General features: G+C 39.7%; 1 protein-coding gene across 1 annotated transcript in view; it reads right to left on the bottom strand.

Moving 5' to 3' along the window:
• Nucleotides 1–13,849, bottom strand: part of ANO2 (anoctamin 2) — a 163,277-nt gene that overhangs the window by 33,633 nt on the left and 115,795 nt on the right. Inside the window, exon 15 of the mRNA XM_086885154.1 lies at nucleotides 6,570–6,644. Coding sequence (XP_086741280.1) covers nucleotides 6,570–6,644 — 75 coding nt within the window. The remainder of the gene's footprint in view (nucleotides 1–6,569; nucleotides 6,645–13,849) is intronic.

The raw sequence follows: 13,849 nt of genomic DNA, 5'->3' as shown, positions 1-13,849 counted from the left end.
TGCAAGGTGATAATATGCAGGTGAACGAATTAAAAGGCAAGAACTCAAAGGTCTCCAACAAACAGGGACATAAATAAAAAATAAGAAAATGAATGCATGACTCCAAACTGGCACAACAATTCAACTGACACAAGATGCTCAGCAGGCTGGATGCTCGGATGCTTCACAGAACCTGTCCCGCAAAGATAGGCTGAAAGAGTTTGGATTGTCGACCCTGGAAAAGAGAAGACTCCAGGGAGATCTTATACCACCTTTCAGTATCTAAAGGAGGGTAATGAAAAAGAGGGAAAGTGACTTTTTACATGGGCTGGTAGTGGTAGGAAAAAGGAGGATGGTTTTAAACCAAGAGAGAACACTTCTTTATTAGATATTAGGAAGAAATTCTTTCCTGTGGGGGGTTGAGACCCTGGCACAGGTTGCCCAGAGAAACTGTGGCTGCCCCATCCCTGGAAGTGTTCCAAGCCAGGTTTGATGGGGCTCTGAGTGTCCTGATCCCATGAGTGACATCCTTGCCACTAGCAGGGCATTAGAATTAAATAACATTTAAGGTTCCTTTCAACCCAAACTAATCTGTGATTCTTTTATACTGATTCCATGGATTCCTGCAGAAGGGAATGTTTGTTCTGATTAAAGCTACACACATCATTCATGCAGTGAAATGTGGGCATTTGGGGCTCAAAAGCAGGAATTAAGCAAGGTCTTTTATCTGGCAATAGGTTTCCATGGCTTGGACTGAAGGGTCTGTATTACATGCAGTCAGGTAAATGGGCTTTACTGTGCTCAAACAGCTTCACCTGTGCACAGTAAAAGTACCAACTTACAAATTAAAAAAATAAAAAGTTACTGTTCTTTTAAGAATGACCTAAGTAGAGTTATAAGGGCTTCATTTTTGCATTTGTGTCCCAGAAATCACTTGGTATCCCTGGCATCCCTGATGGGCTGGCTTTGACCATCTTTGATGAGGTGAGGAAAGTTGGACCTGCTACTTAAGGTCAAGTTCCCATAAGAAGAATTTGAAATTCACAGGATTGTGGTATTCTGGTTTAAAATAAATAAAAAAAGAAATCTAAACCAATCAAAATTAAAAAAAAATAAAAAATAAAAAATAAAACAAAAATAAAAAATTAGAAAATTTTTATCATCACAGCACAAAATGGGGAGAAGGTACATTTTCCCCTTTCATTTTTGCCTTTAGCAAGAATTCCAGTGTACATGCATAGTTTTAGGAAAAGATATTGAGATCTGTTGTGGTCTGTTTTTCCTTTCTTGGTTTGCCTCAGTTTTCCCAGGTTTCATGGTTTACTCCAAGTTATCGCCCCCTTCCCCTCAGTGTCAATCCCCAGCTGTGTACCACCCCTTCTTCCCTGGAAAGTTTCACATCCCTCCCACATTATATGACAATCCTCTGAGACCCTGCCTACACTCCTGTCACTCTCCTGTTACCCATGCCCAAAGTTCTGGAAATTTCTGAACCACTCAATGGTTGATTGGTGTGTGATTTTGTACCCTCCCCTGAGTTTCTCCTTATTGGGCCTGTGTTTGTCCATCTAGCCCCCTAAGACCGCTCCTGTTCCTCACTCATTGGATGTTCTGTCACCCCGCCTTTGAGACCACCCCAGTTTATCTGCTGTTGCAACATTGATCCAGTGCTCCTCTGTGCTGGGTGATGTCTATGTTTTCACCTGGTCAATAAAAGCTCTGTTTGGCTACAGCTGGAAGAGTCCTCTACTGCTTTGCTTCCACCTCAGCGTGTGTTTGTTGTAGTCGCTCCATGTGGCAGCTCTTTGAGGAGCTGTAAGCTGCCCCCCGTTTTGCACGCGCACTGGGGAGTGTCCCAAAAAGCTGAATGCGGGGTAACCGGCTGAGCTTGCCGGCCAGGCACCCGAAGGGACCTCGGGCTTGGAGAGCACCGCATCAGAGATCCTCAGATGAAAGAGACTACCTCAGTGTGAAAGATCAGACTACTGCAATTATTAAAATGGGCCTAGGGGCCCAGATTAAAAACATGGGTTTAAGGAAATTCAACAGTTCATTTTAATGATCCAGCAGTAGATCACTGTATGCTGAGGAAGGTTGTTGCATGAAAAGGAGTTATTGTAAAAGAACCACAAGAAGACTCAGAGTTAAGTTATTACAGCCTGAATGTGAAAACTGGGCACATTTTGCTTTTATGAAGAGCTAGTAAACATACTAAAAATTAATTATTTAGAGAAATTCCTGGAGGCTTCAGATGAAATTGTCAAATATGTTTTGTCAGCAAATAGTAATAAAATGTTAAGACCTAGTAAAACATCTAATTTTACTTTTTAAAGAACTGTTTCATTAATTTTAAATGAAATGTAGGTGAATGATAAAAGCCTGAACCTGAAACAGTTTAAATGAAAACTTTTCAAATGACATAAAATATTTCCTTTGGTTTTGTAGTTTTCGTTGTCTCAAGGAAACATTCCTGATTTTTATATCTGTTTTTCTCTTCACTTACCTACCAAATGAACAGACAAAAAAAAAATCACATTAACTATCTTGCTGTGACAAAAGGGGTGCAGGAACACAAGGACTATAACTTTTTCCTTGCTTCCCCATTACAATCACTAGAGTAGAGAGTAAAATCCCTAATAAAGGAAGGAAACAAAACAGCACCACCTGGTATTAATTTACTTCACCTTCCACCTCTACAGACACCTCAAGTTCTTTATTTTTCTTATCTGAGTCACAGATTTCTTCTTCTTAATCATCTTCCTTAATATTCTTTTCCTGTTTCTTTATCCTGTGGATTTTTTTGCAATTTTTTCACTATGGTGGTGGACAAGGAAAATCATCAATAGGATGCCTTGTTCTGGAGCTGATGAGATCCCTGGGCCTCAACACACATCTCTGTCCATCACAAATTCCCACTTAGGAATGATATCTTAACAGTACAGGAAGAAGAGCTGAGGACAGTGTTCAATAAATAGAGAAAGAGGAAATTTCAGATCATGAAAGTTCAATAGCAAACTCTTGAACCTGACCAAAGAATTGCAGGGATCCCTTGCCCTGAGGAATGTTACTGGAGGATGAGAGAGTGGCAACCTTCTCAATCTCTGCAGTGCCATAGCAAGGTATCCAAATCTACTGAAAAAAAAAAAAAAAAAAAAAAAGTTTTATTTGTTTATAGAACAAAGATATTTTCTTTGCAAAAGCACTAGGGCTTCAGAAACTCTCAGTTGCTCAGCTGTTTTTAAACATCTGCTTAGACACAGATGGAAAAACACTCCTTTAGGAGTCTTCATTATCTGTGCATCAAGCAAGAAGAGAAAATTGAAGAGGGCCTGTAGGACTGCACAGTGACTGTGAGCATAGCTCTCACTCCCCAGACAGTCACTAAGGGGAAATGGTTCCTGTATCTTCACAGCATTTCTCTCATTCCTGAAAATACCTCTTCTGCCCAAATTCCTGGTAAGGCAGGCCACCATTTGTTCAGGTGCCCACTTAGGGGTTTGTTGTCATTGCCAACATTCCCTCTGGCCATCCTTCCCCCTATTATGGCAGTTTCTTCCCTGAATAGCTGAACTAGTCCATCCAGGACTGATCTGCTTAGAAACAGATGTGAAAATTGGCTGCAGAAAAGGTCACCTACTGAGCCTGGTATGAATAAAGACAAACAGGAAAGCAAACTAGATCTGAGAAGGAAGCTATAAAACCCCGTGGGCTAGGCTGCTACCTCCATCCAAGTAGGATAACAGTTTCATGTCCAGATAGTTCTCTGGCTCCCCAGTAGGGCTATTCTCGAGTCAAGTATTACACCATGTGAGTGAGAAAAGGGTGGAAGAGACTGAACTCTTCTGCCATGACACAAACTGATTTTCTTCCTTCCTCTGACTGAGCCAAACAAAGAAAAGCCCCAGTGATGCATTGCTCCATGCCACCCTGCTCTCTTCCAACACTACCAGCATCTTTATCACCAACTCCGAAATCTCTGCCACAACATGTGCCTTCTAAATATGGGGTTTATAAATTGTGACGTGTTATTGTTCATGCTCAAGAAAAAGTTTTAGATACCTAGCTAAGCCCAGACCACCTTCTACCATTGATCTCACTCCACAAAAATAAGGCTTGTGAACTTCTGTCCTACAGTCTCTGCAAAAAGCATAGCTTAAATCCGATTTGGATCTTCTGCCCCCTCTGCAGTCCTATGAGGCTTTGTGTACAGCAAAAGGACTGTGATCAGATTTTAAAGCATCCATACATGTGTGAATTAATACTTGGACTTGTGATATAAGAATGGGCAAGAGAAGCAAACACAATGGGTTTTTTTCAACCTGCGTTTTGAACAAAACAGACAGCATGCCTTAATACAGACAGAGGAAAAGCCAGAGAGAAAGGAAAAGACTGTCACACAGTTCTTGAAAGAGGATTCACAGAAGTGAAGTACACAATGGAAGCATGGAAATTAAGGGAAAAAATGAAAAGGAAAGATTTTACACTACAAAAACCATTACCAGCTTCAAGAATCACCAGGGAAAGTAATGGGATGTAAAGCTCAGGGAAGGAGGGACAGAACAAAACAGCATCACTCTGTAGCAACATAGAAATCTTCATGGAAAACACCTATAGATTTGGAACTCCAGACCCTTTTGGCCTAGAAAAGGTAACATTAATAAATTCTGCAATCACTTCTGCAGCACTAGAAATTGCTATGCACTTGTGTGCAGGTGTGTGAGTCTTATACCCCTGTACACACTTGCAAATTCAACATTTTATTATTTATTTTAAATAAATAAATAAATAAATAAAATTAATTAATTATTTTAAGTAATTAAAATTAAAAGTTAAAATAATTAATCTGTGTGAACAATAATAATGGAGGTTAACAAGACCAGTAAGGTTTTCTCAGTGCAATTATATTTCGCAGACTGACAACAAATCTTCAGTCTGATCTTTCCAATTCCTGTTAAACTAACCTAGCAGGAAAAGGGGAAACATCCCATACAGTCAAGAGCAGATTGCAATATTCATGTAGGATAGCAGAGCGTGCTCTCCCTTATCAAGAGTTGGCTTGAATTTCATGCATGGTTTGCAAGTTGTCTCCTGTAGGTACTTACATATAAGTAATGCTCAAAATATTGCAAAAATAGTCATTGTGTCCACTTTGCCAGATAGTGAAAGTCAACCTAGTTCCACTAGTCATGAACAGAAGTTGAAGAATTTAAGCTCTGCATTTTACATCTCACAAACTGTAGGTAAAAATCCTTCATAAATCTCTCTGAGATGTTACAGTAAGCAGGGAGGGTAATACCTAGGCTGTGAGTCAGGAAAGCACTTTAAGCTCATGCTTAGGGGAGATTTAAACATGGTGAAAGTCAAGAGCACATGTAAGCACCTTGTCTGCAAACGAATGACTTGTAAAAGCTAAATCAAGGCTGTGTGCTTAGTCCGACTCAGTGTGGCCTGCTCTAAGTGAAGTCATGACTGATGAACTTAAAAGGTTCTGTTTAAAAAGCAAATACTGGGTATGGCCTCAGGATGTGAAAACTTACTCAAAATGCTGCAGCATACATCCATATATGAAACTATTTGTGTACATTTATTTATTATGTACATTTAAAATGCGCAGAAAATAGATTCTGAATATGGAATGCATATATCTTCATAAATATATAAACATATCTATAAGGGGGTAGACATTAACTTCAATGTGAGCATTGACAGATAGTCAGCAAAAGAAACTGAATCTTCACAGGACATCTGGTATAGTATACGCAAATTTGAGTAAATTAGAAATACACTTAGGTATCTTAAAATAATTTAGGCCCCAAGTGAGTTTCCCTAGTTAGATGCTGCAATGATGTAAACAGGCGTATTTCATTGCTGTTTTGCCAGTTATGAACAGAAGGTTTCAGTCAGTAATTACTGTAACTAGAGGGATAATGGGATCCTTTACCATGTAATTTAGGGGTTTTTATCCAGGCCTTCCTGTTGCTGTTTACAAGTCCAGCAGCTTCATGATGTATTTGTTTTGCTGGAAATTTGATTTTTGACTAGGATAATGGTGTCCCTGCTTTAGAATCTGACCTGCACACCTGATTCTTGTTCCCAAGAGAGGACTGTGTACCATGATTTTTCTCAACTACTGTACAGTCCATCCCTGAATGTGCCTTGGATAAATATTTTTTGGCAACTGATTTATTTCACCTGTATGTTGTATGTTTTGAGGCTCAACCTTTCCAAACATCAGTGTGACCAACATGTGCAATACTGTGCTCACAACTAAATATCAATGTTATCCCTTCATTGGATAACAGAGATGGAGCAGAAACCCTGGGGGAGAGGCAGAATTTGTGTAATGAACACAAAACAAAAATGTGCTGGCATTACAGAAATTCAGCCCTTCCACAAGCAGCCTTTGGAAAAACAGAGTAAAGCTGGAGGCAGGCATTGAGTTCCATGAACCTTCCTAGTATTTCTCGCATACCTACCTTACCTTCAGACTTTTAACATATTTGAAAACAGCAGTTCAAGGATTTCCTTCTAGATGCTCATGGCAAAGTTTATCACACCTAATAAACGAGCAGAAATGTAGATTATTTTACCATAAATAAAATCAGTCCGAAGTTCACTGCATATCCAGGCATGCGGTCACTCCATGTCAGCTTCTCCTTTTCATTCTGTAGGCAAAACACATAAACAAAGTAACAGATGTGACAGAAATGTACAATAGGAAATATTAGAATAACAGGATTTGTTACTGAGAGCCATTCTCAATTCCTCTAATGTGATTTTGAAGTTTATTATGCAATTTAGAACACTGATATTTTAAGGTAGATTTTGAGATAAAGGAGGGGAAGAGTAAATAAGACATGTAGAAAATGTCTGCAAAATGTCCTATGAAACTACGATTTAGTATTTGAAAACATGTATTCAGCTCTTACTTAAGTTACTATCTGGAGAAATCCCTGAAATTGACCTTAATTTACATTTAGGCAAAGCAAGATTCAAGCATTTATTCAGAATTGCTTCTTATAAAGCTACAGAAAAACAGTGCTTGAGAAAGAAACCATGACAAGAATGCTGACTACCATTGATTTTTTTTTCTAATTGTCACAAGCACCAAATGTGACCCCTCAGACAGTTCTTGCAAGATACCCCAAGCCTTCCCCTTGTGCTCATTTTATAGCAGAGGGAAACTACAAAAGCAAGGCCCTTCTGATCTCTACTGCCAACCTTGTTTTCTTCATGCATAAACAGTATCTCCCTCTTCCCTGCATAATTTAAAGCAACTGGGATCAGTGAAATCCAGTATGCTTTTCCTCTCCTCACACAAACTCTACCCCAATCCCAGATGCATGTACATCTAAAGAAGACATTTGAAGATGAATTTATGTGAGAAATACGATTCCCTCCTCTCAAAATAAGTTTCTTAAAATAATAATAAGGTCACTGCTTTGTTTAAGTTAAACTAAAACTATATAATCAAATTAACTAAGGACAGAAAGCCAGCTGCTGTTGATATTTCTGTGAAGCACCATTGCCGTCCCATGGACCACTACTATCCTTACACTGGAGTTAGCCCAGAGTGATTCTGAATTTAAATGAATTTAAATCAGATTAGAACTCAGGTCAAAGGTTTCCAATAAACCATTTCTAAGGCACAATTGCCCTTGGAAAACAAAAAATTCAGGGAGCATTGTGCCTTTGTAAGAAGCTTTTCCAAAGTAGAATTAGGAATGCAGTATTTAAGTGCAGAAATGCAGCCGTGGATTTTTTAGCTGGGATGTGGAATTAGACCTAGGACACAATCCCGCCTACACATGCATTGCCATGGTGGTGGTGCCTCAGACACTGTGGGAAGGAGCACTACTCAGCAGCTCAGCAGCACCTCTTGTGACCTCGTCTCCTTCGGGAGAGTCCTTGCAGCACGGGAGCACAGCAAACCCGATCAGAAGCACCCATAATTTGGTGCAGTGTATGCAGCATATAAACATCTTCACAGTTCATACACAGAGTCCAGCACATAGCTGGAAGGCTACTTGAAAAAACATTCCTGTGAATGCATGCATCCGTGTCGTTGCATTTTGGCTGCTACCACTCAGCAATTCTACAGGACCTAAAGTTCTGAGGGATTATACTCCGAGAAGGCCTGAAGGGCACCACGTTCTATAGTTTCACTAGGGGCTGTATGGGGCTGTGGCTGGTGTGGGGCTGTGCTTTTGTACTTGAGCTGAGCACAGGGCTGATAATGCAGAGATGAGTTTGTTTACTGAGCAGAACTTACACTGAGCCAAGACCTTTCCTGTGTTTTTGCTGTCACACTGCTGAAGGAATTTAAGAGGAGACACAGCTAGTGACCCCAAGGGACTTTCCAAACCTTATGGCATCATGATCAGTGGTGAGAAAAAGGAGGAAGGGAGGGATATTTGGAGTAATGGTGTCTGTCTTCCTGAGAAAGTGTTGTAATGGGACCCTGCTCTCCTGGGATGGCTGTACACCTGCCCAGCCATGGCAAGCAGGGAATTCCTTGCTTTGCTTTGCTATAAAGCTGCCTTTATCCCAACCAGGGATTTTCTCTCTTTTACCCTTCTCATGCTCCCCCTGATTCTGCTGTTGAGGAGTGAGTGGTTGCTGGCTGGTGTTACACCAGGATGGTCAGCAGGCCATCTTCTCAACTCACTCTTCCATGCATGTGCTTCCTTGAGCCTTACTTTTCCATGAGTTTGCCATAGTCTGTAGTACTCAGCCAAAGGGAAGTCTGAACAATGTGAGAAGTTGCTAAGCCAACATGAGAAGAAAGGAAATGCTGGATGAGGTAACAGAGTTACTTAACATATATGGCCAAAAACAAATTTGGGGATTTAACTGAATATCCTAGAGCCCCCAGTCCATCCCAGAAGTCTAAGCTACTCCTAGTCCCTCCTAGAGCTCCCAGTTCATTTCAGTTTTTCCCAGTTCATCCTCATCCATCCCAGAGCTCCCAGTCCATCCAGGCAGTTGAAAGCTGCCTTCTGTTATTGTGACCAGAGACAGGACTCAAGGAAATGGGATGAAGCTGATTCAGGGAAGCTTTTAAGCTGGATATCAGGACTGTTTCTTCCCTCAGAGGGTGCTGGACAGGGAATTCATTTCCCCAGGGAACGGTCACAGCCCCAAGGCTGACAGAGCTCCAGGAGCTTTTGGACAACACACTCAGGCACAGGGTGGGATTGTTGGGGGATCCTGTACAGGGCCAGGAGTTGGGCTGGATGATCCTCTATCTGGAGTAGCCCAAGAAGGGCAATTATTTATTGACGTAACAAGATTAAATGGATCATCTGAAGAATAATCTCGGTGACAGATATGTTACACTGGGGAACATTCCCCAAGATGAACTGTGTTGCAGGGGAATATTTATATGCAGTCAGAAAACCTTAGAATAGAAATTGTTTGGTTTTGTGCCAAAGGCGAACTAAAAGATTTACTTTAAAAATCTTTCGTTTTTATTCAGTACAATGGTGGATTTGCAATTCTAGTGGAGGAAAAGACAGGTTTTGGTCTGTGTGCAATGATGTGTTCCTATTTTAATGCTTAATGGTGTGTTGAAAGTGTTCCTTAAAGACATACAACTATTTTCCTATTAAAAAAATTAAAAATTAAATATAAAAAATATTCAAAAAAGAAGATAAAATCAAATCCCTTCTATATTTTTATGGGTGGTTTATTTCCATATGAGTTACCTAACATGGCAAAGATTCAGCTCTGCATCCTCAGATCGGTGAGCCTCTGAGCTGTGAAAACCTGGATTTACCCTGTACTTGGACAGCACCAGGCAGCTTTTGAAAATGGTTCTATGTTTCTCTGCAAAATAAACTACAGCCACTTTTCTCAGATCACATGTATTTCAGTTATTAATTGATATTTTCCCTCAAGACAACACCTCCTCCAATCAGGTGTTTCTGACCATCAGCAATGCCAGCACAACCTGCACTTTGGGAGTATGGCCAGATATTTTATCTCTTCTCCAGCCTGCTTTGTAGCTCCAGTGCTGAAATTCAGGGTCTTCACTGTGGTTGCACCTGGGCGATCCCAATGATTTCACTGATCTTGCACAGAGCTTTAATAATTCACTGGAATTTAGTAAAAGATGCTCAGAGAAGAACAAAATTCAGGACTCCTCTCTAAGGTCTTACACTGTTAGCAACAAAAATAAGCCACAAAATTATATTTCTAATTACAAAATCCAGAAATTCATCTCTTAAGTATGCCCAGGAAGCTTCAAATAAGTAATTGCCATTTTTATAACTGCACATTTCTTAGCAGATTTTTACTTTAATTTCTACTTCAATGCAAAAGTTTTGTGTAAAAACTGCACTGTCCAAATGAGCATCTAGAAATATGAATTGTGCATCAAATACAGCTCTTTTGTATTTGTGTGACACCTAAAGCACTGCCTGTGCACTGCAGGCTGAAGACAAGGCATGAAACAAGCTGCTTCTGAAATAAGGGGTCCCTGTAATTTTACTTTGACCTTGAAATAAGTGTAAGATAAGGAGAAAAGGATCCTTCAAAGCCATTTGGAAATTGTGAGCCAGGAAAAGCCTGCAGAATGGGCAGCTTTGGAAAACAATCAATTCCAGGGTGACGACATAAAAAGAGGCACAACCAAGGACCATCAGCATTTCTGGGATCTTGCAGTGCCCACAGTGATCATTGTAATTAAGAAACTTTGGCCAAGTTCATGGGATTCTTTCAGCCTGTATTTGGGTCTCAAACTATTTGAGGGCTTTCATTAACCCTCAGACTTCTGTGAGGAAATAAAAAACTGCTGCCATGCTGAGCATATGCGATGCCTGTCTATCCTGTCTGAATCTAGAAGTTCTACTTTCATACTCCCACAGAAGTAAAAGAAAGCACTTTTGGTCTAAAACCCAAAAGTTTAAAGAGAGAAATTAATTTTCTGTTCTTCGCACTCATTCAGCAATGCCATTTTAACAGTAAATGTGGTTGTGTTTTGTGAGCAATGTTCTGTCTCAGGACTGCACATGGAAAACAAACTGCCAGGACTCATTTGGAGATGGATGAAGGACTGCAAAATCTTTCATTAAAAATTTTTGCTGTCTGTGAAACATGCAGAATAGCACAGACACACCATTAGGTTTCAGTGGAGCTTAGTAGACACACTCTAAATTGTGGAAGCAATGCAGAACAGAGAGCTGTGAGAAGTGTGTGCAAGGCTCAGTACTGGGATCATTGAAATTAATGGATTTTAAGGCTAAGCAATGTTATTTTCCTACCACTCAGTCTTAGTCTCCTTTGTAACCACACAACTTCCTTGAGATTATTTTTGCTATAAGGATAATAAATGTAATTTAACTAATCACATTTTTATAAATAATATTTTATACTTTTATTTATATTTATATTTTTATAATCACATGTTTTATATTATTACTAATTTACTTTTTTTTTTTTTTGAGAAATCTCTAGTCACAGCTTTAGCATTTCTGTGATGAAGAGTCAGTTACAAGTCTTATTAGGTCAATCCAATTGCTAATTACCTTAGCTGTTGAAAATGTATGGCTTATTTCCAAACTGAATTTGCCTACCTGCATGCTCCAGCTTTGGCATTTAATTGCAAATTTGTCAGTTAAGACCACCTGCTGGCAGACCTTTGGGGTTTGGCTGCAGGCTCTCTGGAACTGTGAACAGACCACCTCTTGGCTTTTAAGCTGTCTGATACCATTCCCTCAAAATGGGAATGATCAGCCAAGCTCATAGTTGTATTTCTGCTCCAGTAATGGGGTTGGAAGTAAGTCTCCCCAGGCTACAGCCCTGACACGGGCAACTGACTTGGCCCTTCACGTAACAGGGCTGATGGAAGTATGTGTGAGTAGCCACATGTGTGAGTCTGTGCCTCAGGTGACTCACAGCCCTCCCATGGGACCAGAGATTCCTCATGTGGTGGGTGAGGGTTGTGCTTCTAGCCGATGAACCTGGCAGGAAAGAGGATATCATCTCTGTCAGTGGAGATGCTGGCAGAATGGAGGGAAGAATCCATTAATCCTTGTGAGTCTTAACACTCCATTCTGAAATTTCTAATGAAAAATAAAAAGGCCCAGAGCAGTTGTGGCTGTCCCTTTGCTGGAAGTGCTCAAGGTGAGGTTGGACGGAGCTCTGAGCAATCTGGGCTAATGGAAGGTGTCCCTCCCATGGAAATGGGAAGTCTTTAAGGTGCCTTCCAACTCAGGCTATTCCATGATTATAGAACAATTGCACAGCATTTGACACACACGTATATATACATACACACACATTAAATGTATGTAAGTGTATGTCACATGCATGCAATGAGTGAGTACCTTGATAAAAATTAGCTGCTTGCAGTAGATTCATGGAAATATTTCAAGCTGTTTCCTTAACACAGTAATAATGGCAAAGGCTGGAGGTCTGCTTTTGCTGTAATTTAAATCTGTAAAGCCGGACTTGGTTAAATTAATACACTGTCGTTTACTCAGTAATAAAAATGGTTCTTTTGCTGCAGTTAAACTTGTTTTGACACTGGCCCTCAATGCATTGTGGCTTATTGCAATCTTTATTGTGTAAGTGGCATTAAGGTGCGTAGACTTTATATCACTGTTTAATATCAAGTGCTTGATATTTACATATGGTTCAAGTGAAAACTGGCAGCACTTAGTCTTTTACAACGACAGTTTAACATATGGCTTTACAAGTATGAATTATTTATGTCAACTTGAAGCCATTCAGAATATTACCAGGAAAACACTGTAATTTGCACAAACAATAGGGTTACATCTGTAGTCATAAATATTCATTGTTTGTCAATGCTCTTAGGAGATGATTAATAAATCATAATGAGGCTGATCCTGAGAAGGCAAAGGGCCAGCTGTACAAATACATCTGGTGGGATTTCCAAAGCCCCTGACTGGCTGTGGTACTGGGTCCTGCCATTGCAGAGAAGGGGATACTGGAATGTCACAAATTCAGCTCAGGACACTGTCACCTGCTCAGCTTTTGTTTCTAAGTGTATCTCCTGAAAAGTCTCAAAGAATGTAATGAAGTAACAGATGTGTCTTTAAAATACTCTTAAGTAAATATAGTCAAGCATAAGGAAGACAGATTTTGAGCCAGACATGTGCCTCCTTTACTTTGCATGATTAAAACAATTTAATATGCTTTGATATTGATTGGACATACAACTATCAGGGAAGACAAAGTGAGTTTCAAAGACTGACTTTAGGGGAAAAAAAAATGTGATTTCACTGTCCTGGAGTTCACTGAATTTCCAGCCTTCACTTTGTACCCTGAAATCCAGAGCACCACTATTGTAATAGCCAATCTGGTGTCACACTTTCTCACATAAACTGTGAACATCTAATGGAGAAGTTAAAGTAATAATAAACACAACCCATTTTAAAACAATTTATCAAGAATAACTTTTAAAAAAAAATTACCTTTTAGTAGCTCCCATAATTCAGCACCATTCAAATTACTGGCAGTGATTTAATTTAAGAGTTTTTCTCTGTAAATTATTTTAAGCATAGGGCTAACAGCTCTGTGTGAGTCCATTGTTGACTGCAACACAGTCAGTTGCCAACTACATGCAGTATCTCTTCATAAAATATAAAATGTGCAAAGTTATGTTATCTTTTGTAACTTCAAGTCTATTTGTCTCAGTTTACCTGAATTTTATTTTTTAAATCACTTGTTTAATCTCATTATATACTTTCATATTAGCAATTTGGGTCCAGTGGAACTAAGGCAGTTGGCAATTTTGCAATTTGCAAAGCCCAAATTACAATTCTCTTAATTAAATTCAACTGAGTTTATGATTTCAGTTCTGGAAGAGATGCATTTAGTTCTAGACTCTGAGGAAAGATGT

The sequence above is a fragment of the Cyanistes caeruleus genome, chromosome 4 (genome assembly GCF_971803275.1).
Source record: "Cyanistes caeruleus chromosome 4, bCyaCae1.hap1.1, whole genome shotgun sequence".
Taxonomy (NCBI): Eukaryota; Metazoa; Chordata; class Aves; order Passeriformes; family Paridae; genus Cyanistes; species Cyanistes caeruleus.
The sequence above is the reverse complement of the archived record's forward strand: the minus strand, read 5'-3'. Positions and strand labels throughout refer to the sequence as shown.